Below are 24710 nucleotides of genomic sequence, written 5' to 3'. Positions count from 1 at the left end.
GTCTGGGTGCCAGGTCCCTCTAGTTTTAACCCTGCAGCTGAAAACACAACAGTTTTAGAGAAACTATGTTTCACTGAGAGTTAATCGAGCCTCTAGTGGCTGTCTCACTGACAGCCGATAGAGGCGTTTCCACGATTCTCACTGTGAAAATCACTGTGAGAAGATGCTGGACGTCCATAGGAAAGCATTGAGTAATGCTTTCATATGGGCTGTTTGAAAGTGCGCGCGGCTCTTTCCGCGCATTCACATTCGGATCTGACGTCGGCAGGGGGTGGAGAGGTAACCCGGCGCTGGAGAAAGGTAAGTGGCTGAAGGGGTTTTAACCCCTTCAGCCCAGTGGGAGGGGGGGCCTGAGGGTGGGGGGGGGAATTAATTAATGACTAAGTTAAAGCATACATATATACATATATTAGATAATCATTTACAATTCACTTAATTAATTTTGAGGTAGAAAATGCACATTAGGTAATGTCAAAGTAAACTTGAAGTATCATAACTACTAGATCTCAATTGAGAGGGTTCTGTTGGTCTGTGTTAGTCAAAGTGATGTTCCCTGTCTTTCTGCCAAACTATTTTGAAGCAGTATGATTAAAGCGGTCTTAGAGCTCTAGAATAATCTACTGCCATCACTAAATTAAAAAATTGCAGATTACAAAGGGGTACCATTCTAAAATGAGACACAATAGCATCCAATGCGTTAGCCTTGTGGTCTTAAAGGACCACTCTAGTGCCAGGAAAGCATACTCGTTTTCCTGGCACTAGAGTGCCCTGAGGGTGCCCCCACCCTCAGGGACCCCCTCCCGCCCGGCTCTGGAAAGGGGAAAGGGGTAAAAACTTACCTTTTTCCAGCGCTGGGCGGAGAGATCTCCTCCTGCTCTCCTCCTCCGATCCTCCCCGTCGGCTGAATGCGCACGCGCGGCAAGAGCTGCGCGCGCATTCAGCCGGTCACATAGGAAAGCATTCATAATGCTTTCCTATGGACGCTTGCGTGCTCTCACTGTGATTTTCACAGTGAGAATCACGCAAGCGCCTCTAGCGGCTGTCAATGAGACAGCCACTAGAGGAAATAGGGGAAGGCTTAACCCATTCACAAACATAGCAGTTTCTCTGAAACTGCTATGTTTATGAAAAAATGGGTTAACCCTAGAAGGACCTGGCACCCAGACCACCTCATTAAGCTGAAGTAGTCTGGGTGCCTAGAGTGGTCCTTTAATCATGTATGACTGTAAAATCAGTGAATCCCCTGTTTGTTGTCAAACTGCTCCTATATTAGCAGGAAGAGAATAAATATATATTTAGTGCTAAATTACTAAAACAATGATTTTACATTTTATGTTGCAGTAATCTGATATAGTAAAATATAGTGCAATATAGTATAATATATCCCATCGTATATTTTTAAAACCCCATGAAAAAGTTATGCCTCTGTATTATATTGTTTTTTTCCCATGCTTTACAAGATTGCAAAATACACCTCTTTACTTGCTGAACTTTCTGCCTGTATCATCATGTAGCTATGGTACTGCTGCTGAAAAATACACGCTGCGCTAATATTCCATCTAGAAGACATTATGCAGTTAGTACTTTGACAATATCATAGAACAAAGCAAAATGCAAGAAATGGATGTAAAAAAAAAACTAGACACCGTGATCCTGTATTTTAAACCATGAATTATTTGGTTTAAACAAAACGCTGAACTGCCAAAAGTATCACAGAGGTGTGAAAGGTATGCCTCACCCACTGTAATCCTCGACTATAAAATCGTTTTAGAAAACTTTCACTTGATTCTTTTCTGTTGAACAAGTCAGCAAATGTAATTTGGATTTTTGAAATATTTAAAAATTCATCACAATAAAAATCAGCCGATATGCAATGTGTATTGATTTCATATCTGCCTTTCTCTACTGCAGAATACAGGTCACTTTTATAATAAATCACTAATTCTTAACATTACATTTTTTCTTTTAGATCACCAGAAGTTGGAGCGGGAAGCCCGGATATGCCGCCTTTTAAAGCACCCCAATATTGGTAAGTTTTATCTCTATTGCTTGCTTTGTTTTCATTTTATGTCACTGGTAATATGATAGGATTTTTAATCTTTAAAAACAAGAGGTAATAAGTCTCAAGGACATGAGATCTGATGATGGCATGGCATATGTGACACAGCTCTAATGTGCCATTTGCTTTATTGATTTAATAGTCTTGATGAGCCTTAGTGTTGATAGTGCCCCAAGGAACTTTTTAATTTTGATAAAGAGTGGCAGTATTTCTTTGACAGCTCATATCGTATATGGTCTTGTACAAGTAAAAATATTTTTAAACCATATTGTTGCTTTTTAGTGTAAATTACTCCCCCAAATTAAAAAAAAAACAAACAAACAAACAAAAAAAACAATTACAAATCAGTTTTGGTATATAGATCATTCCCCTGCAGTCTCACTGGTTAATCCTCTGCCATTTACGAGTTAAAATACTTTTGCTTCTCTTTATGCAGCCCTAGCCACACCTCCTTTGTCTATGACTCATACAGTCTGCAGGAAAAAAAAGTAAAATTTGTAATCAGATGTTGACTAACTTTCAAATTTCTATCCTCCTGCAGGGTCTAACAAGCTATGAACCATTAGAGCAAGAGCTTAGAAATACTCAATTAAGCAGACTGTGTAAATAAAGTTTAAAATATTAGATCTCTTTCCAGGAAGTGTTTAGGAAGGCTGTGCAAAGCACATACAGAAAGGTGTGACTAGGGCTGCATAAACAAAGTTATTTAAGTCCTAAATCGCAGAGAATTGAGCAGTGAGACTGCAAAAACATGATCTATATTGGTTTCATTAAGCTGCACTACTTTTTGTGCCTATTTTGTCCTTTTGAGATATAGTAGTTTTTGGTAAAATATTAGATTTTATTATTAAAGTAGACATTCTTTTGGTTCATATTTATTATATACAATGCATGTCACTTTAAATTTGTGAGTTTTTGAAGCCTTTACCCATTTACGGTATTTACATACCCGCCTATTACAGTGCTCAGCAGGACAATGCATTTATCCAGGATGCATTTTAGTTTGGCCAGAATCCAGGTATGTCAGTCAGGTGTCATCTGCTGAAAATTATAAATTTTTCTGGAAGGATGACAACATTTATTATCCCCATAGACAGAGAACGCAATATAGCAGGTGATGTACAGTTGTACCTTTCCATTAACTCCAGCTGTGTTAGGAATTGTAGGAAACATAACGTTCTCTCGCTATGGTGAATGATACAGAAGCCACGTGAATTTATCTAAAAGGAATTTTAAAATTGCAAATGCAATCTTTAATTCATTTCAGCAGTTCACATTTATTTCAATGTATTAAACATTACAAGCACTTCTTCTAACCATGCTCGTGGCTTTTCTGTGATTCTTAAAAAAACCTCTGCTAATGGCAGCTTGCATCTCTCATAGAAAACAATCTCAACAAAGATTTGCTGAGAGGTTTGCTCAGCTGTTTTGTGGTTGAAGAAGCCGCCGATCCTGTGAACTTATAATAAAAGAAGAGATTTAAGAATATCTTTTTATTAATGATTTAAATATATATATATATTAAATGCATCAAATGCAGTGTTAATTTTGTCAATTAGCAATTTTCTGTCAAATTTACGGAGGCTAAAATTCTTGAGATTTAGTAAACTAAAACTAAAACAAATCAGATGACTAAAATGCGACTAAAACTGAAATGGCATTTTAGTGAAAAGACTATGACTAAAACTAAATAGAAATTTGTCGCCAAAATTAACACTGATCAAATGTTAGTAAGTTTACCCTGAAATGCTACTTTTAATATAGTTTTCATAAACAGACATCTGTTCATAAAAGTATGAGCTGGTTTAAGATATAAATATGTGAGAATGTTATGTAACAAAATGCAAGTACCAGCTCGGACCATCATAGAGGGATAACTTACAGTGGTTTCCCCCATGTGAGTTCATTGTGACATTTATTGAGGACTTTAATGAGTTTATTCAACTTGGGGATCTAACTAGCAAGACATATACAGTGAAATCCCTTAATTTGGTTGTTGAGCTGAATTTACATTAGTCATTTGATATTCAACCCAAGCACACTCTGAGAATCTTACATTTGTCAAGCATTCTGTATCTCGTTGTTTGTTTTACAATCAAGAGCTACTCTGGAAAAAAAAAAGTTTGAAGGTTACTTTTTGCAAAGCCAAGTTTTTTTGTTTTTTTTTTAGATATCATAAAGGTTTAAAATGTGGCAACATTTTGCCTTTTTGAGTTTTAAATTCCTAAATACTGTTAGTTTTTGGTTTGCTTTTTTTCTTAAATCTTGCTACCACCACTTCTCTGGGGCCCACAAAAAAAGGACTAAAAAAAAAAACACAATTCAAGGAACACTATAGGGTCAGGAACACAAACATGTATTCCTGACCCTATAGCTGCCCCACATAGCCTCCCTAAATATAGTACATTCTTACTTGTATGCTGATGCTAAATGCTGCCTCTGTTCCTGATCTGCCTGCTCGGCGGACATCATCAGAAGGGGTTCTCTGAGCCAATCACAATGCTTTCCCATAGGATTGGAGCCAGCTCAAGGGCAGAGCCAGCACCAGCCAAACACAGCCCCGGCCAATCCGCATCTCAACATAGGAATGTTCAGTGTCTCCACGCAGAGGGCGGAGATACTGAATGCCAGTGCAGCACAGTGTGCAGCACTGCGCCAGGAAGCACGTCTAGCAGTCATTTGAGGAGTGGCCAGTAAAGGTATCACTAGGCTGTAATGTAAACACTGCATTTTCTCTGAAGAGAACGTGTTTACTGCAAAAAGCCTGAAGGGAATGATTTTACTCCCCCGAACAAAAACAAAAGCTGTAGTTGTTCTGTGGCGTATAGTGTCCCTTTAAGGAGAACTTGATTATTTTAGCTGAATTTAGCAGATGAATTTTAGCTTAATGTAGCAATTTTGGGGCATAGATCATGCCCCTGAAATCTCACCGCAGTTAAAATATAAATTGTTTGTATTTGGATAGTGAGGCAAGTACTTGCTAAATAGCCTGAATATAAGGGGGTTATCCTCCCGTTCTAAAAACAAAATTACATTTGTGAAGTGGATCAACATTTTAACCCTGGTGGGTCTTTCACCAGGGTCGAAACGTTGATCCACTTCATGAATGTAATTTTGTTGTTTTCATGAATGTAAATTACCGTTTCACAGTCCTGTGAGTGCACCCTGAATTTACTTTTTATTTGACGCGGGTGGCACCCAGGCAAGTTATTTGATTTTTCTAAGCACGGAGAGTGACAAGCTTTCGGACAATTAATATTTATATATATATATTATTTTTATGAACCGGTTTATCTTGATAAACCATCATCTCTATGAGAAGCTCAGGACTGCAAACTTGCCCTCAACGTTTCTCTATTTAATAGGTCAATGACCAGCACTAACAAAGCAGTAAGTGTTGGGCAAAAAGAGGCAGATCTCCATTAGTTGCAATGGACAGTTTTGCTGTTAATGAAAGGTGTATGTTTTTAGAGGTTAGGAATATTTTTTTATTGCAATGATGGATTACATGTTTTAATATATGCATGTTTGGATGAAATTTCCCTTCAAAAACCATAGTGCATAAATATCCCCTCCCTCCTCCCCAAGCACTATTGATATACCAGGGTTACCATAAAAATCCTGCCCAAGCTTGGTCCTATAGAGTTTTGAATGGCTATTTGCTTCTTTGTATATGATTTTATGTTGCTGAGCTACAGATAGATGCATGATGTAGGAAATTCGTTTTTAGTGTTAGTATCTTATTTATAAATGTAAATAAACAGCCTTTTCTCTCTGGGCATTAATACTTGAATTGCAAGTTATATGTAACAGATATTACCCTGAAAATGTATAACACTTTTTCTGTTGAAACAATATTTTGTAGAGTGAGCTCATAGTAGCTAATGGTGCCTTCTTGTGTTTACCACTAGAGACTCCGAATACCAGGATTTATTAACAGTTAGCTAGTGTGTGTTATCATGAAGAGTTCCTGTTCAGAACTGAAATGTTGCAGATAAAAACCAACAACTTAAGTATACAGTGTATCAAGGAGGGACACAATAAACCGACAGGAAACTTAATATAAAAATGATTGTTTGTGAATGTATGATTGGAAGTGCGTCTTGGTATTGTGGCAAGCTTAGTTTGGCATGTTGTCTTCTAGTTTTTTGTTTTTTTTACCCGTGAAGGTTATGTTTGTACAATAATGTTCATTTCTGCCAGAATGCTTCACTGGCTTGAACACTAATTGCCTGGCTCGTGATCTTAGAAACATCAACACTTTGTGCTAGTTAATTTATCTTGTAGAAGACTGGCAACATTTGTTATGTTGTGAACCCTAAAATATCATACTGTATAGCAGCACCAGTATATTTGTAACTATATTTTGAAAAAGAAAAATTGTGGGGAAATGAACTCTGTAGAGATGTCCTTAGTGTGTGGATTTTAAACAATACTAAAGAGGAACTGTCTGTTTCACAAATCCTGCCATTTACATATCAGTATCACTAGTAACACATTTCTGACGGGGTGTTTTACTAAAGTGACAATTATCAGTGAATTTCAAATGTCAAGGTACACTGCAGTCAACAGAATAAATATGGCTGATTGCATTTGGTCCGGTGAGTGAAATCATTCCCTTCAGGCTTTTTGCAGTAAACACTTTTTTTTTTTTTAGAGAAAAGGCAGTGTTTACGTTATAGCCTAGGGACACCTCCACTGGACTGTCCTCAGATTGCTGCTAGAGTGTGCAGCACTGCCATTCGGTGTCTCCACCCTCTGCATGCAGACACTGAGCTATCCTCGTAGAGTTTAATTGATTCAATGTATCTCTATGCGAAGATGCTGATTGGCCAGGGCTGTGTTTGGCTTGTGCTGATTCTGCCTCCTTGACAGTCTCAGCCAATCCCATGCTTTCCTATGGGAGAGCATTGTGATTGGTTCAGATTATAATGATATCAGCCAAGCAGACAGATTAGGGGCAGAGCCAGCAGCAGACTGAAATATAGGTAAGATTTTACTATATTTAGAGTGGGCAAGTGGGGCCAGGGGACTAGATGGTGTTTTTAACACTATAGGGTCAGGAATACTTGCATGTGTTCCTAACTCTATCGTGTTCCTTTAAGGCCACTATAGCCAAACTGGAAGTATAGATGAGTTAGATAATTTTCTAGTTTTGCTATTTTGGCTTTAAATTTGAAATAGAGGTACAAACTGAAGTTTTGGTTTATAACAATACAGGATGGGCAATGCTGTAACGTGATTTAAAAAAATCTGTTTTTGTTCATAGTATGGGACAAAATTCACGAACATTAAATAGATCACTTTAAATGTTGATGCAGTTGCTGAACTTGCACAAACTTCTGGGGAGAAACATTTTATACATTTTATACCACAACTTCTGAAAGTTCATTACTTTTCTCAAGGAAACAATTTTTTTTAAATATAAAATGTCATAGTTTCTACCTTGCATTATCCCCAAAAATGTTCGGTAGCATTGAGCCCACTCAATTAGATTATAATTGTTAGCGTGTGCTGAAAAATAATTCACTGCATAGACATGGCTAGGCCGATGCATATTTATTTTATGTTTGCTGAAGTGTGACTGTACCCGATATCAAATCATTATTTGTCAAAGCACACTGGGCAACTGTATTACATACATCATTTCATTATTCAAAGTAACTATCATACTTTGCTTAACTCAGCAATGATGGCAGAGCAACATTCTATCTATTGTTCCTTGAGGATTAGTCATCCTTTTGGATGGATTTTGGGGTTCTCTGTCCTAGTAGATTATTTAAAATTCTACAGGGTTTGAATAGAATTAATTATGTATTTTATTTTTTCCTTTTAAGGTAGTGCAAAAAGAACAACAATCTGATACTGAAATTTGGTGTATAGGTGTACTTGGTAGACTTAAGTCTTTTTTTAAAACCTATGGAGCTAATCTACTGCTAGACTACTATTAATATTTTACATTTTAGCTTTGATCTGTATTCTGCGTCAGTCCTTGGGGTTTCTCTTTAAACATATTTGGAATGAATGCTTAATGTTATTGATGAGAAACCAGACAATGAGCCAAGGATTTAATTTGCATTGATGGCAATCTTCTAAAACTTGTGAATACAGCAAAACTCAAAGTAAACTTAATGCGTCCAACAAATGTAACTGCGACTCAAATCACACTTGGCAATCTTATCTAAGATTTTGAAATAATGTTTATTTCTCCTTTCAAATAGCCTAACGCATATTAATAATTCACATGTTTTGATAGTAGTAAATGGGAGTGGAAGCTTTTAGTCCTTTCTGTTTATAAAATGTTTTTAATCCCATCATTTGTACAATAAATTTTAGTAGAATTAAATGAACCCTTAAATGCCTTAAGCCATTATCAGCCATCATCAGGGTTTCAGACTTATTGCAAAATAAGTTTCATAATACAATTATTAGGAGCTCCCATATTTACCAAAGTAAACATCTCATTGTAGATGGCATTTAATCTCAATAGGCTTTCTTCCAAGTCCATTGTTCTGTTAAAGGGGTGCAAGATCTCTATAAACTTAGTAGTATCCTGTGGATCCATGTGTTGTTTTCACCTGCAACTGGTAGAAACTAAGCAAGTAACCATTTAAAAAAATAAATATTCATGATACAGATTAAGTTACGGCGCACACACATAAAAAAATACACTAATAATCTTATCCGTCATCTTAAAATCGCTAATCTAAAAAAACAAATATGGCGATACAGTTATACCAAAAACCCACCACTACTTCAGTGTGTTAAACCCACCACTACTTCACAGTACCCCTATATCGGTGGGTCCTACACAAATTCCAAATATGGGAGATAAATGAAATCGTGCTAGTGCTAAATAAGCTAAAGTCACTTACATTTTGAATTAGTGTAGGACCCACCGATGTTTGGGTACTGTGAAGTAATGGTGGGCTTAACACAATATGGCCATGTGGCGGAATTGAATCACCATTTTTGTTTTCTTAGGTAGGCGATTTTAAGTAGCCTGAAAGGATTATTAGTGTATTTTTATGTGTGTGCCTTAACTTAATCTCTATCATGTATGAATATTGGTAACTATGGAAGCACCATTCCTGCAGTATGCATGTTTCAGGTGTGCTCTTAAAGGACCACTCTAGGCACCCAGACCACTTCAGCTTAATGAAGTGGTCTGGGTGCCAGGTCCTTCTAGGTTTAACCCATTTTTTCATAAACATAGCAGTTTCAGAGAAACTGCTATGTTTGTGAATGGGTTAAGCCTTCCCCTATTTCCTCTAGTGGCTGTCTCATTGACAGCCGCTAGAGGCGCTTGCGTGATTCTCACTGTGAAAATCACAGTGAGAGCACGCAAGCGTCCATAGGAAAGCATTATGAATGCTTTCCTATGTGACCGGCTGAATGCGCGCGCAGCTCTTGCCGCGCGTGCGCATTCAGCCGACGGGGAGGAGAAGAGGAGGATCGGAGGAGGAGAGCTCTCCACCCACTGCTGGAAAAAGGTAAGTTTTTTCCCCTTTCCCCTTTCCAGAGCCGGGCGGGAGGGGGTCACTGAGGGTGGGGGCACCCTCAGGGCACTCTAGTGCCAGGAAAACGAGTATGTTTTCCTGGCACTAGAGTGGTCCTTTAATCCTTTTTGCCTTTACCATTTCATTTATTGACGTTTGAATATGTTGATAGTAAATTTATATGCTTAATATTTACAGAATAGTAGTTTACCTTTGACTTTTACATAGATTTCTTAAAGGGACACTATAGGCACTCAGACCACTCATTGAAGTGATCTGGGTCCAGTGTCCCTGTCTGCAGAGCTGCCAAAGCCAGATGTCAGTCATCAGATTGGCTGAGGGCATAGGTGCTCTCAGCCAATGAATGACCCTCTGTGCAAAGAACATTCACAGAATAATTGGCCAGCCTGGAACTCTTGATTCTATCTGGCTTAAGGCATACTAATGACCTTACCAGAGGTGGAGTTACAGTGATTGAAGTGGTCATGGTACCTGGAGTTTGTTTGTGCAAAGTTTCGTTTTGAAAAAAAGATTTCCAGGCTTGCGAATGACAATTTTGTGCAATTTTATTTTTCTGCACATTGTGCCATTTATTGTCTTTGAGTAGTTGGCTAGCACTCTTGGCCTCTGAATTGTTAATGTGTCGTTATGGACATGTAATAGTAGAAAGATTGTACCCTTAACCTCTAACTGCAGTCTCTATTACTGCAGTCATATAACTGAGAATATCACTCCAGGATAGTCTAACAGTGATATGTCATAAATAACAGCAAAACAAAAATCAACTAGCAAATCTCAAATATTAAATGTAACAGACTAAATAATAAAGTCCAATATTAGTCTGTACAAATCCCTATGTTCCAGGTATTTTCTTTGATAATGTCACTCCATAGCAGAGATGAATAAATGAAAAAAGTACAGAAAAAATAAATTAGTAACTTTCTGTATTAATGCAATATATGAGAAGCAATCCAGATTAGTGAAAAATCAAACTGGCTTTATTAGAGTCTCAACTAAAATCAATATATAGAAATTCAAATATAATGTTTCGATAAAAAATTCAAATCAAATAGTAATAGGTCGTTATGGACATTTTAGCAGCTATGGAGCCTGGCGGGGACCGATACAGGAGGGCAAACCATTAATAAACAGTTTGCCCCAGTATCAGGGAACTGGGCTGTTGTACTTAATATTTTTGGAGTTTCTTTTGAAGCCCCCTTTAGGCAGAAGCATAGTTAATTTGACCAAAATCCATGCAGGTAATCAAGAGCTAGCATACACTCATGAGTCCTGACACCTTGTGCAATTGACAGTTTACGATCTCAGATGGTTTCATATGTTGAAATTGTACATGTTCTTAACAGATAAGTGGTTAGTTGTCAAACCATCTCTTCTAGGAGCAACGATCAATCTTAGGTAATTTTGTTCCTTTTTTGATGTTTGGTTTGAACAACGGTTGAACTTCTTGACCATGTTTGCATGCTTTTATACTTAAAAGGAAACATTTCATAATTGTTCTTAATAAAACAATGCATGTATTATAATGTCTGTATATATTATGTATTACAAATAAGTAAATCTTTATTTTACTTGTATCTCCTGGCTTACCCTTGCTCTTCAGGCATAGCTATTTTCAAGCACACTTTAGCCAGTGTAATTAAGAACTAGTGTGTGCTCACCAATCATGACATCCTAGTCAAGTGGTAGGCATCTCACAAATACACTCAGATGGTTTCAGATGTTAGAATTCTGCATGGTCTTAACAAGTAACTGGTACTTCTTAGTATAGAGTGATCAACATGGCTGCTCCCATGGAACAGTATAAGCCAAGAGATTTACTGACGAGTTATTAACTTGTTTTATGTATTCATATAATGATCTACAATTAGATTATATTTAATATAAGATTTTGCTTCACGTAATAAAAATGATTGGTTTGTCGGGCAATTAGATGATAAAAGAAGACTGCATTAACATGCAGGTGCACCTAATAAAGTGCCCATTGTGTGTGTGTGTCTATGCATAGAGTCGGACACAGTTTATCTTCATGTATAGCATTCAATACCTTGTATACAGTAACAATATTTCATTGCTTTTTACATTTTCATACATTCAATATGTCCTGCTTAATCTAGTAAAGATAAATGCACATCAATAATTAACTACACACTGAGCCAATAATTCAGTCAAGCATGTCATAGTTTACTTAACTTTCTATTAAATTGTTCAACAGAAACCTTTTTTTTTTTTCTAGAAATTATTGCGTTTAAGTTTTAAAATTGCCATTTCCTGGCAGGTGGTATCCTCCCCATACTTAAAAAGATTAAAAGATTCCACAAGAAGGTGATTTACTGGTTATCTATCTTTACCAAGCCCTGAAACTATTGTTTGTAAACATGTTTGATAGTTCTATTAGACGTTATGTCTGGCCACAAAGAAACACCCATCTTTAATAAGTCTGACTGGCCAGCAGCTAATATAATTCACGCACATGTCAATTAGGACTCGTAGTTTAGTCTTGGGACTTTACATGGGTCCACCAAAAAAGGCTTGTTTACCTTACCGTCTCCTTTTATAAAAGCTACATTGTATTATAAAGGACTAGGGGGTATTATTTCTTGTTCCCACATGTGCTGTTGGTTCAAGGAGCACTCCAAGCACCATAATTACTACAACTCACCGAAGTGGTTATAGTTTATAGGAGTGATCTGGCATCATACATTGGTAATTAGTCATTGTTTTAATACAGTTTAACTTACCCAAGTCTCGCCTGTAAACAAATATTTAGAAGCAAACACTCCATTTATCAGGACTGACACCAGAGGTTAAATTACTTTAAGTGAAGTGTAAATCGCATTATATGTATTCTTTCTATCTTTATTCGTGATGTAGTCTGTTCGGTTTTAATTTAACTTAATGTCCTTTATTTATTTGCATTGAGAGTGCCCTTTTATTTTCCATTTGATTGCTATTCGTATTTGTGTATTAATTAAAAAAAAAAAAAGGAAAAAGAATAAAAAACATACCCCTTAAAACAAATCTACTATTTTTCTCTGACATATGGTGGCATTACGTATAGGTTGTGCTTCCTAACTGGGACAAGCATCTGCAAAATAGGTGATTAAGAAAAGCCCCTCACATACTTTATATGTATTTGACTAATACATTTTGACAATCATGGCCAAGATCATGGGTTGATCTGCTGTTTCCCTTATATCCTGGTGGCTTAAGCTTGGACGGCAGTAAAGCGTCTTTTACGGTCCCCTGTTTACTCCCATTAGAAAAATGGGTATCTTTTATAACCTATGTATAAAAAGGAAAAAAGCTCTGCCTCAAGACGAGTAAAAACTAGGCCCGACATGGGTAGGCGTTTCGGACGTCAAGAAGCTTGGAGGCGTAATCCTGCATTTCTATACTAAGTGTGGATAGCTCAGTTGGTTTAGACCTTGTTCAACCCTTGGGGTGTGCAGGTTCATTTCCCCTGCAGGGTTAACTCAGGTAGATGACTGGAGTACCATTCAATGGAGTCACTTAACATTCCCAGGTTGCATTTGGGAACCAGTATATATCTGAATGTCTCTTGTCTGACTTTTAAGTAGAACCTACTTGCAATCACTGGTTTCTTGATCTAGTTAAAGATGGCACCGATTGCTCTTTTCAAATCTGCCCAATCCATAATCTTCCGAACATCTGATTCTTTATTTACCGAAACCGTGTTCCTGTCGGATTCAAGGAGTTTGAGATATGGTTCTGTGAACCACGAGGTTCTTTGGGTTCCTCCGGAATCTCATGGTTATCAAACTCGGATGATTCCTTTAAACCGTTTACGTATTTAAATTAATTGGTTCCTCTCCTGAGGTTCAGAATTCCCTCATATCCCTATTGTGGCCCCTCAAGAGGTTTTCTGAAAATACGCCATAATAAGTGGATTGAAGAGATTTCATTGCTCTTCAAAACACTCCCATAACAGCATATTTTAGGGAACGAGGCATTCCCTACTTGGGAGTTTGGCTACTTATTGCTAATCTGGACGGTTGCCCTTTAGCTATGTTCAGGAAGCTAGCAGAGCGCTACAACAACACGGTTGGATACGGAGACTATAATGTATTTTCTTCTTCTCCATGAAGGTTCGTGTTAACCTTAAAACGTTACCTCTGCATCTACTGCACTCATAAAGAAAAGGTCCAATTACTAATAAAGTGAAAATTCCTCCATAAGAACAGGAAATGAGATTGCTGGGATGTCTTCAATTCCTGCGGTCAACTGGGCAAAATCTGGATTTGGCCGCTACTGTGGAAAATTCTCTCCTCTGGGTGAAAGTGTGGAAATCTTGGATTTCTGTCTCCTAGACTCTTTGAAAAAAGTGGAAAATCAGCTAAATTGGTGGACAACGTCAAGTTGTCCTTTCAGCCTGAAGGAGTAATTTTCACAACAAAATGCATCTAACACAGGCTGGGTCACTCGTCTAAATTCTCGAATGTGCCAGCATTCTTAGTCCTAAAAAAAAAACAATCCACTAATTTCATATCTCTTAAGGCAGTACTTCACTTCCCTCACCGATTCAGATCTTGGTTGATTGAGGGACCTATTACAATGCCACAGGCTGGTGGCAGAGGCAAGGTCTGTCTCAGCTATGTACCAAAACGGTATACTGGGCTCAGGATCTCTGGGAGGTCCTCTTTCCATTCCACTCATGATGTGTCGACAATGTCATCACCTACAAGCTCAGCAAAAAAAATTGGGATCAAGAGTAATGGTCTATAGATCCGATCTTGTTCTTCAGTGTAATTTCTTTTATTCCACCAGGGTGAAAGTTGTGTTTCATCCTAACACTTAAATTCTTTCAGAGTTATCTTTTAGAGCTGTTAATCGGCTCAGCCTTCTATAATTATGCCACCTCCCCGCTGGAACTAGAGGGCATATTCAAAGGGAATTTCAGATGTACTATCAATATCAGCTGAATTCAGAAGATCAGATCACCTTGTGTCAAATTCTAGGGAAGTTTTAAGGGGAATGAAGCCTCTCGTAATTCTATGTCTCGTTCTTTCGTCAATCATAATGGCCTATGCTTCAGTAGTTTTGATTCGCCAGTGTCTTTCACAGCGCATTCCACAAAGGCAATGGCCACTTCGTGGGCAGAGAAAAGCTCTTGCTTCACCCGAAAAAATCTGCATGGCTGCTTCTTGGTCAGCTTTTAGCATCTTAAAAAAACATCAGGCATTTTCAGGCTAGATGTACTCTCGGCCTCTAAAATTGCATTAGGGCGTAGGTACTTCAAGCTGTTTAGGCACAAGGCCCTCCCCAATTGGGAATCTTGCTGTATCCCCATACGTACTGCCACCATATATCAGAAAATCTGAAATTTTGACTTACCATAATTTTTTTCTTAATATGGTGGCAGTACAAATCTCCCTCCCTCTAAATTACAATTGTGCTTACAGTGTGTGGCTTAGGTGTGTATTCTTGCTACGACTGAGGTGGGTTTGCCAGGGGAAGCCCTTTATAGAGTAAAGAGGAGTGACTTTTCTTAATCACCTATCTAGCAGATGCTTGTCCCCATTAGGAAGCACAACCCATACGTACTGCCACCATATGTCAGAAAAAAAAGAATTTACGGCAAGTAAATATTTGTTTTATTGAAACATGACTTGGCTATAAATGTAATTTATTGCCCTACTTGTTGATAATATGCAGAGTTCCCATGATGATCAGCTTGTTTCTTATTTTGAAGCGGTGCAGTTTCTGCAAAGGAAATTTCACCGTCAGGATTGTGTGTGAATAATACTGTAAATGTGTCAAATTATACAGGTCGCACAGCCTGCTGTAAAGCCAGTATGCTACCTCTGAGTGGATGGATTCTAATTGAACACTGGCCAGCAATCCCATTCTGTTATACTTTTCTAACACCCTCTTATTACCGGCAGATTATATACTTTTTCCATACCTCGAACCTTTTGATTGGCTGAGACAGCTGTCAAAATGAAACCTATTTTTTTTCCACTCAGCTGTCAAAACAGTTATTACTATTGTCACATTAATACACTTTGCAGCAGACAGTAATTCACATATCTGAGTTAAACATACGCCTTTTGTCCTTAGATCTTTGCCTATTCTAACATTTTATAACAACCTAACTTTACATATGAAAGTACGATCACTGAACTAGAATAATTGAATACTTAGTGTTATGTACAGCGGTAGAATAGTTAGTTGCAATCACCTTTACAGATTTCTGTACCTGCGTGTACTTCCCTTAGTATGCGATACACTGATTGAGGTTATGCTAAATGCGTCATTTGGAAGCAGTGCATACGTTAACCATTTCAGCTATCTTGGAGGATGAAAAGGTGATTTATAGAGAATTTGTACAGCACAATGTATACATTACATTTCTATGCCTCTTTGAAGTGGACGATGGACTTCACATTGTGACGAAACCAATCTCGCCACATTGTATTGGAGGAGCCTGGTTGCCCGCCTGCTGCCTCTGGACTATGGACCGGCAGCTAAAGTGTTAATTTTACTGTGCAGAAAGGTTTATTTTTCCCTTTCTGCACAGCCGTTCTTATTCGGGACTTTGAATTTCTATCACAATCTATGTGAACTGTAGTAACCCAGATAGCTTGCCATGGATCCTGTTCGTATAATTAAAGACTTTGGCTCCATGGCAATTAAAATGTATTTGTGTGATCTGGGTGCCATTCACCTAATAATGTGCACCCAGACCTAAACTATCTGGGGATATGTAACATGTCTATGTTTTGTGTATAAAATGTGTCTGTATGTATTTTAAAGTGATAGTCTGTTTCTGTGTCACCATGTGCATAATGGAGTCTGGCCTTTGTCCTGGGAGATAATTGAATTACTTCATTAATTATCTCCAGGGCAGAGAGGAGGAAACCAAGATGCATGGTGGGAAAGTATTGTGGCTGTGTGTACGAAAATGATACATGTCTGTCTGCTGTTTCAGTCTTCCATCTGGTCCCCTAGGGGAGTGTCCACCAGGTGGGAGACCTGCATAAATACAGGGGCAGGTAGCCCTGAATAAACAGACCACTGCTTGACCTTCAACACGGAGCCTTGTCTCGTTCTTGGGGGGATTCACTGTATGCTGATAGGGACTGACTGCCAGGAGTGTAAGCCGCTTGGGAGCTTTTCCTGTTCGTCTGCTAGCAGCAATTCGTGAGGTTCCAGTTCGGGAGTTTGGAGTGCTACCTTATTCCCTTGTATGCAGTTCGGGAGTTTGGTGCATTCACCTATATCCAATTCGTGAGTTTTGGTGCTTTTACAGTAGCTGTGCCTTTTTGTGAAAAGGGGATTATCGCCTAAACGGATTTTTCCCCTTTTATGCTGAAACGGTCTGTAACACACATATTTTGTGCTTGACTGTTCAAGAACACCTAGTAAACAGTATGGCTCTTACCTATAATCACCGTGTTCCTTTTTTGTTTAATCAATATTTTAAAGATGATAATCACCTTCCACTCCTGTACACCAAAGTGAATTTGGGCAGAAGCTTGTATTTTTTTTTTAAATTACTATATAATAAGGTGCTGCTGCATTTTATGCACTAATTCTGGGTCAAGACCCTCTTCTCTTCTCTGCCCCTTAACCTTTCACTGTATGTCGGTAATATAACTGTGATTTGATACAAATAGCCCTCTCTGTACTATGGGCCGAAAAATTGAGTGCACCCTCAACACACTTTAGTTGGAGTGCGCATGAATGGCTGAGATAGGATGGTACATTGCCTTCTATCCACTGTCATTTGGGCTACTGACACTTGCAGCCAGTTCTGATCTTGCACCATCAACTTTAGTTTGTCCCTTTGATAATTAAAGGGACACTATATTCACAAAATAACTTCAGCTTCATTAAGACGTTTTCATGTATAGATTATGCCCCTTGCAGTCTCGTAGCTTGATTATCTGCCATTTAGGAGTTAAATAACTATGTTTATGCAGTCCTAGGCACTCATCCCTGCATGTGACTTACACAGCCTTCCTAAACACTTCCTGTAAAGAGTCATCTAATGTTTATACTTCCTTAAATTGCAAATTCTGTTTAATGTATTATTTCTTATCTTGTGCTCTGTTAATGGCTTGCTAGACTCTACACGAGGCTCCTGTATATAATTAGAGTTCAATTTACAGAGCAGAAGATACAAACTTTTAAAGTACGTTCTGTCTGATTGAATATGAAACCATTTGTTTTTCATGCAAGCTGTGTCAATCACAACCAGGGGAGGTGTGGCTAGTGCTGCATAAACAGAAACAAAAGTGATTTAACTCCTAAATGGCAGAGAATTGAGCAGTGAAACTGCAGGGGCATGATCTTTACACCAAAAGTGGTTCATTAAACTAAAGTTGTTTTGGTGACTATAGTGTCCCTTTAATGCAAACCATTCTCCATGATGTCATTTGCTCTCCAGAATTTCTAATGAATTTTAATATGATGGCCTTCCGGTGCTCATTGACAAATGCTTTTTTGGCAATCATTGCATTTTCAGTTTTCATTGGTTGGAGTACCTTGAATTTCAACTAGTGTGTGAGAAACTCTCCAGATTTATTTTTTAAGATGGAAAAATAAACATTATTGATCTGAAAGAATGACTTTGAGATTTGATATTTCGGACAAATAAAATGATCTTAACCAAACCAGTTTTCATATTTATCAAGTGGCAAGCAAGACAAATCCAGAAAAACTATTGCAGCTCACAAGAAATATGTTTAGTACGTTGATGACGTTTTTGTATTTTTATTCTGTGTTTTAATAGTTTAGAAACTTTCATAAAAAGGAGTATATAGAGAATTCATATCATGAAGAAATTAGTAGCATGTGGAATGCACTTTAAGTCATGTAAGGGGTCTTACAAATGCCTTGTTTGGATAATTACCTGTTGCTCTTATAGCTGGTTTTGAGAAATCTTGCACAAAACAAACAATGGATTTAACCACAAAGGGGAAAAAAAGCCTTTTGAGTATCAGATACTAATTTGGTTACAAAGTGCTATTTCATCTAGATTGAGTTTTAATCTAGCAGCTTGAAATGAGGCTTTCGTCAAAGTTTTAGTTATGCATTAGCCGAACTATTAATATATGGAACAAAATATCAAATCAGGGCTAATAAAGCATTGCTCTTTGCTTAGATCCTGCGTTTCCCTTTTTCAAAATAGCTTTTATCATGAAAGGAATATATTTTCCAGCTAGCGTATCATTAACAGGTAAAGCAAATGTATCTAAGAAAAATACATAGGATTTATACCAATAGCTAGATACCTGTTTGCATGCCAGTGAAAGTAAAGGGACAATAGAGTCTAACAAAATATACACATCATAGTGAGCTATATCACAGAATTTCAGGGATACACCTTGTCTTTTGAGGAAACGAAAACACTCCAGACTGAAAGTGGCCTCAATTTTTATACATTAGAAAATAATTTATTAAATATGCAAAAAGCGCACTTGTAGCAAAAAAAAAAAAAAGAAAAGAGCACGGCATACAGAGACAGATGTTTCACTCGCCACACTTTGACTCAGACTCTAGGTTTTATTACACAGACTCACCTGGTTTATTTGTATATACTTTATTTTGTATTATTTTATATTTTAAGGAGACATATAGTCACCAAAACAACTACAGCTGAATGTGGTGGTGTCTATGGCCTGTCCCTGCAGCATTATTCATGTAAACACTGCCTTCTCTTGAGAAAAGGCAGTGTTTACATTACAGCCTAGGGGTACCTCTAGTGGCCACTCCTCAGCTGGCAATGGGAGGTACTTCCTGGGGCACTGCTGCACAATGTGCAGCACTGACGTTCAGCTTCTCCATGCTCTTCACAGAGGGCGGAATATGAACGATGACATCACCTGAGATGCTGTAACTTTGTTGTGAATCTGGTCCTCAAATACGAATTGTAGAGAGCTGGGAGCGGTGCTTTTTTAAATGTAAGATACTTTTTGTTTGAATTAAAGATGGATTGTTTGGATTAAATATGTTTTAACTTGGCACTCCATGTTTTATTTACACAACGCTGAACAAAGTCGGTGGAGACTGGGGATGTTACCTATGCATGCCAGCTGGTTACATCTTGAATGCGTATACTTCAGCAGAGGATAAACTGCTCTAAGCCATGTGAGTGGATTTCACATAAATTAAGCACTTTGAGGATTTTATGTTTGTAACAGAGAGCACTGTTCTGTATATATTTTAATTTAAGTGAGGAGTTGAACAGTACAAGAAGACCCTATTGACTATGAAGAACATTGAAGTGTGGGATGTATGGTGTGCTGGTTATACACGATGTTGTGTTTATTATGGGTTTGCATTCTATGTGTATGCCAAATATTTGTGCACTTTTGCGTAGTAATGGTCTTTATTGTTATGCTTAGTTTATCTTTTTACGATTTTTTTTTTTTTTTTAGTATTATCTATGTAATGTACTAAAAAGAATAGATTAACCCGAGCCCAGAGCATAATATTAACATTAGTAGACACGTGTTGCACTGATTGCTAAAGCAAATTATTATTAATAACACGTGAAGTCTCTGACAGCATATTTATAACACAATAATAAAAGAAAACATTCAAAGGGTCTGTTATAGGCACTTTAAGCACAACCGTTTTGCTGTAGGGCTTGATGTCTGATGTTTGCCTGCTCCATTCAAAAGTATAAGTAGATTGTGTTTGATTAGAGGGTGCTGAAAGAACAGAGAAAGACGCAGTTGGCAGAGTGGGAAAATTCTGGAAGAGGATGGAGAAGTAGAAAAAGATAAGTGACTAAAATACTTTGAACTATGTGACGGAGTGAATTAGTTACTATGGTAGAGATAGATTGCTGCTTAAGGGAAAAATGTCTAGATGCTTGAGTGGAGAATGAGAACTAGCTGTTGGGGCAGAGATACGGGTAGCTGGCACATTACAAGTGGAGAGAGCTTGCTTCTGGTGAAAATGAGAATATTAAGAAAAATTACGCTTGCACAAAATCAGGGAGGATTTGATTTAAATCACAATTTAAATCACTAGTCTGGCTCGATTTAAAATCAAGCTTTTTGAATGTAAATGACTCATTCTTGCTTGTAGTTATAATCTTTATTATTTGCAAGATTTCATATTTAGATTAGTATAACCACTATATCAGAACTACGTGAATTGTTTTATTTAACTCAAACAATAACGTTATATAGCATACAAATTTTTGTATTTGCTTAAGCAAAATATCTTTTAAAAACAAAAAAACAACAAAGCATAACAACTTAAACTGAATACATCAGCTGATAATACCGCATGAACAACTTAAAACACTGTCTTCTGCAGCTCACCCATCTTCACTTCCAATCTCTTGTTTGTTCATAATCTGGGAAAGCAAAACAAGCTTTCCTGCTGGCCCCAACAAATTTCTCAATTTAGAATGAACAAGTCCAAAGGAAGCGAATATTTTTTTGCGCTAGCAGAAGAGGCCACTGCTGTTAAAAAGTAAAGTAATTTACTTAATTAATTTCTGAATCCAAGTGCTTAAAGCGACACGGTCACATACTGGGGCTTTGCAGAATTCGCAGATGGCGACATCGTCGCTGGGGGTCCGACGACTAGGAGGGAGCGGGGGCTGTAAAGGTGAGATTACTTACCTGAACATGTCAATATAAAAGACTAACTCTGTAAGAGAGAGATAATACCCCCGGGGGTCGTGTTGGTTATAGGGTAAATGAAGTGGCTTAACCCCAAATATATATCAGAGAATAAGTAAATCAGGACCTGCTCCAAAAGAGCTAAGTACTGAAACAGATTACCCAGAAGAAGTATGTTAATGTATTCAACAACAGTTACAAGTCTTAAAGAAGCATTTAGATAACTTTATTAGTATTAAATGTATAGACAAATGACAAAACAAATAGATGTATATAAACGAGAAAACGAAAAAAAGAAAAGCGTAAAATTGGGAAGATATTAGAGATGTTCAAGAATCACTATACTGTCAGGAAAATAAAGTGGTTTTCCTGACACTATAGTGCCCTGAGGGTACCCCCTCCCGTGGCACTGAAGGGGTTAAAAACCCCTTCAGCCACTTACCTTAATCCAGCGCCGGGCTCCCTCGGCGCTGGCGACCTCTCCTCCCCTCCGACGTCAGCGGAGCCGAATGCACAGCGCACGCATTCAAGTGCCGCGCACACATTCAAGTGTCCATAGGAAAGCATTTTTCAATGCTTTCCTATGGACGCATAATATGCCTCCAGCGTCGCAAATGCGCCACTAGAGGCTGGCTTAACCCCAAATGTAAACATAGCAGTTTCTCTGAAACTGCTATGTTTGCATCTGAAGGGTTAAAACCTGAGGGACCTGGCACCCAGACCACTTCATGGAGCTGAGGTGGTCTGGGTGACTATAGTGTCCCTTTAATTCAAAGGTATTGTATATGTATTGTGGCAGGATGGACAGGCTCTTCACAATAAACCTCAAGTGCAACAGTCAGGATAAAATAGTACTGCAGTTTATTGTCACTTTCCACAATTTATACAAGGTTGTGCTCTCTCATAAAATAAAACAAAAAGAAAATAAATCCTACTCCAACTTGGAGACTTACTAAACAACAGTGTTACTAACTATCCAACTGGCCAGCTAATCTAGTTCCCAGTTTTAAACAAAATGTAATACAGCACTTTTAGCAGGTTTCACACAGTACCTTTTTCTCAGGCTTAACTACCTTCTCTCTCCCAGCTGTTAGACTCCCTGATGTCTTCAGAGGCTAACCTTTTAAAACCCTAGGGCTGGTTAATTACATGCACCTGGTTGATAACATTCAAGGGGTGACTCCCCCCAATTAACCCCATCATGCTGGGAATAGAGAGCGCTCCAATCTATTACTAACATAGAAAGCCTCTCTGACCTTGCCACAGTATCTAAATAGTTAATGTTACAAACCTACTTATATAAGTTGCATTATAAATGTAGCTAACTAAGTGGCAAACTAACATTGCAATTGAATAGTAACAATCTGGGACGATTAGAAAGGGATATATAGATGCAAAGGGGCTATATATATAGTCCACCTGTATATAAGATGAGCGGAAAAATAAGGACACAGATATATAACCTAGTCTTAGGAGAATTTAGGGCTTGCTGTTTCGTAGTGGGTAATTTGGTGATTGTATCTAGAAACTATACCCTCAATTATAAAACGAATGTCGCTGAATTCATACGCCTGGGACAAGAGTGCTGCAGTGCATCTCAACCTTGAAAAACTTAAAGCTGAGAAAATGACAGCAATAGCGAATAGATATCCTAGTTACGGCATATGGAAGATAGTGTTCCAGTATATAAAGTTAGTAGTATAGAGTAGTCTAAAAAATATTTCTAGAACATTCGGTTCCAATGAAATCCACCTGTTACAAATTTAGTCTGTACTAGTTTACAAAGCAGCTTCCAGATAGCCCTTGGCAGAATGGAACTAGTTAAGTCTCTCAAAGGACCTGAAAAAACTAGCGGCACTGGAAGATGTACACCCTAGCTGTGGTAGAAAGTCGATGGAGATTCAGTGGAGGTATAAAAGGTAATTATAGAGACGTTAGTCCCTAGCATTAGTTTTCCAAAATGTCCACCTCACAAACCTATCGAACACTAGTATGTACTAGCCCTAAACTGCTGCTTCAAGGCAGCCCCTATTTTAATATACTTATCGAAAGCATTCCAGATAATAATCTTTCATAAAGTAGATATTAATCTTAGAAGCGTCTAAGTGAAAATAAAGCTGAATAGTAGATATGGGCCTCACATACTAACACTTCCCAAATTAAAAACCTAAAGCATGCGCTAGACGCTCGTTTAGTCAGCGCCTTTCTCTAATTGATCTGTGTTGCGAAACCAACCTCGCCACTGTTCACTGGAGGAGCCTGGTTGCTCACCTGCTCCCTTTGGACTATGGACCTGCAGGTTAAAGCTTTTATTTTCCCTGCAGAAAGGCTTGTTCGTGCCTTTCTGCCGGGGTGTTCGGTAGATTCCAGCTACCGAACAAACTACCGTATGAGGGACCACCTAGGAACTGGAGTGTGCCGTCAATTGACCGCCCAGAAGCTGCGGTTAACCGCAGCTTAATTGATGAACGCGGGGTGGCCTTTGTTCGCTTGCCGAACACGTGGCAGCGCCCATTTTAACTCCCGAACGGCCAGCGGTGTTCAGCGCTCAAACTATGGAACTGAAAACAGACACTTTATTGCGCAAACACCGCTGAGCCACCAGCCTCCTTACCTCGGCATTCGGTAGTGGAACCAACTGGCTGTTCATTCGGTGGTTTGACCGTATGAACAGCCTCACCCCAGATAGCCATGCCAGGGAGCCTATTTGTGTAACAAAAGACTTTGGCTCCATGGCGATTGAACTATATGTATCTGATCTGAGCGCCATTCGGTAATAATGTGCGCTCAGATCTAAGCTATCTGGGGATATGTTGTATGTATGTGTTTTGTGTACTAAATGTGTCAGTGGGTAATTTTGTGTATTTTACTGTCTTTTTGTCTGCCATGTGGGTAATGGAGTTTTGCCTCTGTCCTTGGAGATAATTGGATTACTTCTCCAATTATCTCCAGGCCAGGGAGGAGGGATTGTGATGCATTGTGGGATTGTTTAAAGGTGTATGTCTGTGATTGGTCAATGTCCAATATGTTTCCCAGTTTCCCATCTGGTCCCCTGGGGGAGTGTCCACCAGGTGGGAGACCTGCATAAAAGCCGGGCAGTTAGCCCCAGTAAAGGAGTTCCTGCTTAACCCTCAAAGTGAAGTGTCGTCTCATTCTTGGGGGGAATTTGACTGTATGCCGATTGCCAGGAGTGTAAGCTGTTCGTATTGCTTTTCCTGTTCGGTTGCTTCCAAGGTTCGTGTGTCTCTTGTTCGGGAGTTGGTGAATTCGTGTGGTTTACAGTTCGGGAGATTGGTGATTGCAGTAGCTGCTGGTCTATCTGGAAAGGGGATTATCGCCTAAGCGTTTTTTATCCTCTTGTGAGCGAAATGGTCCGTTACAATCTGTGAGACTCCATATACTTTAATATACTTCAATAGATTGTTGCTTTGTTTCCAGTAATATTAGTGGTATTTGTATTTTTAACTATATCTATATTCATTCCACTCATTTTATATACAGGTGGACTATATACCTAGCCCCTGT

The 24710-nt window shown here is 38.3% G+C and overlaps 1 protein-coding gene across 23 annotated transcripts in view; it reads left to right on the top strand.

Annotated features, from left to right (window-relative positions):
• The window catches only part of CAMK2G (calcium/calmodulin dependent protein kinase II gamma), a 227593-nt gene that overhangs the window by 103531 nt on the left and 99352 nt on the right, over nucleotides 1-24710 (top strand). For all 23 annotated transcript variants that reach the window (XM_063434893.1, XM_063434886.1, XM_063434884.1 and 20 more), the window contains exon 3: nucleotides 1970-2029. In XM_063434893.1, the coding sequence (XP_063290963.1) occupies nucleotides 1970-2029 (60 nt within the window). The remainder of the gene's footprint in view (nucleotides 1-1969; nucleotides 2030-24710) is intronic.

The sequence above is a fragment of the Pelobates fuscus genome, chromosome 10, assembly GCF_036172605.1.
Source record: "Pelobates fuscus isolate aPelFus1 chromosome 10, aPelFus1.pri, whole genome shotgun sequence".
NCBI lineage: Eukaryota > Metazoa > Chordata > Amphibia > Anura > Pelobatidae > Pelobates > Pelobates fuscus.
This window is presented reverse-complemented; position numbering and strand designations above follow the sequence as displayed.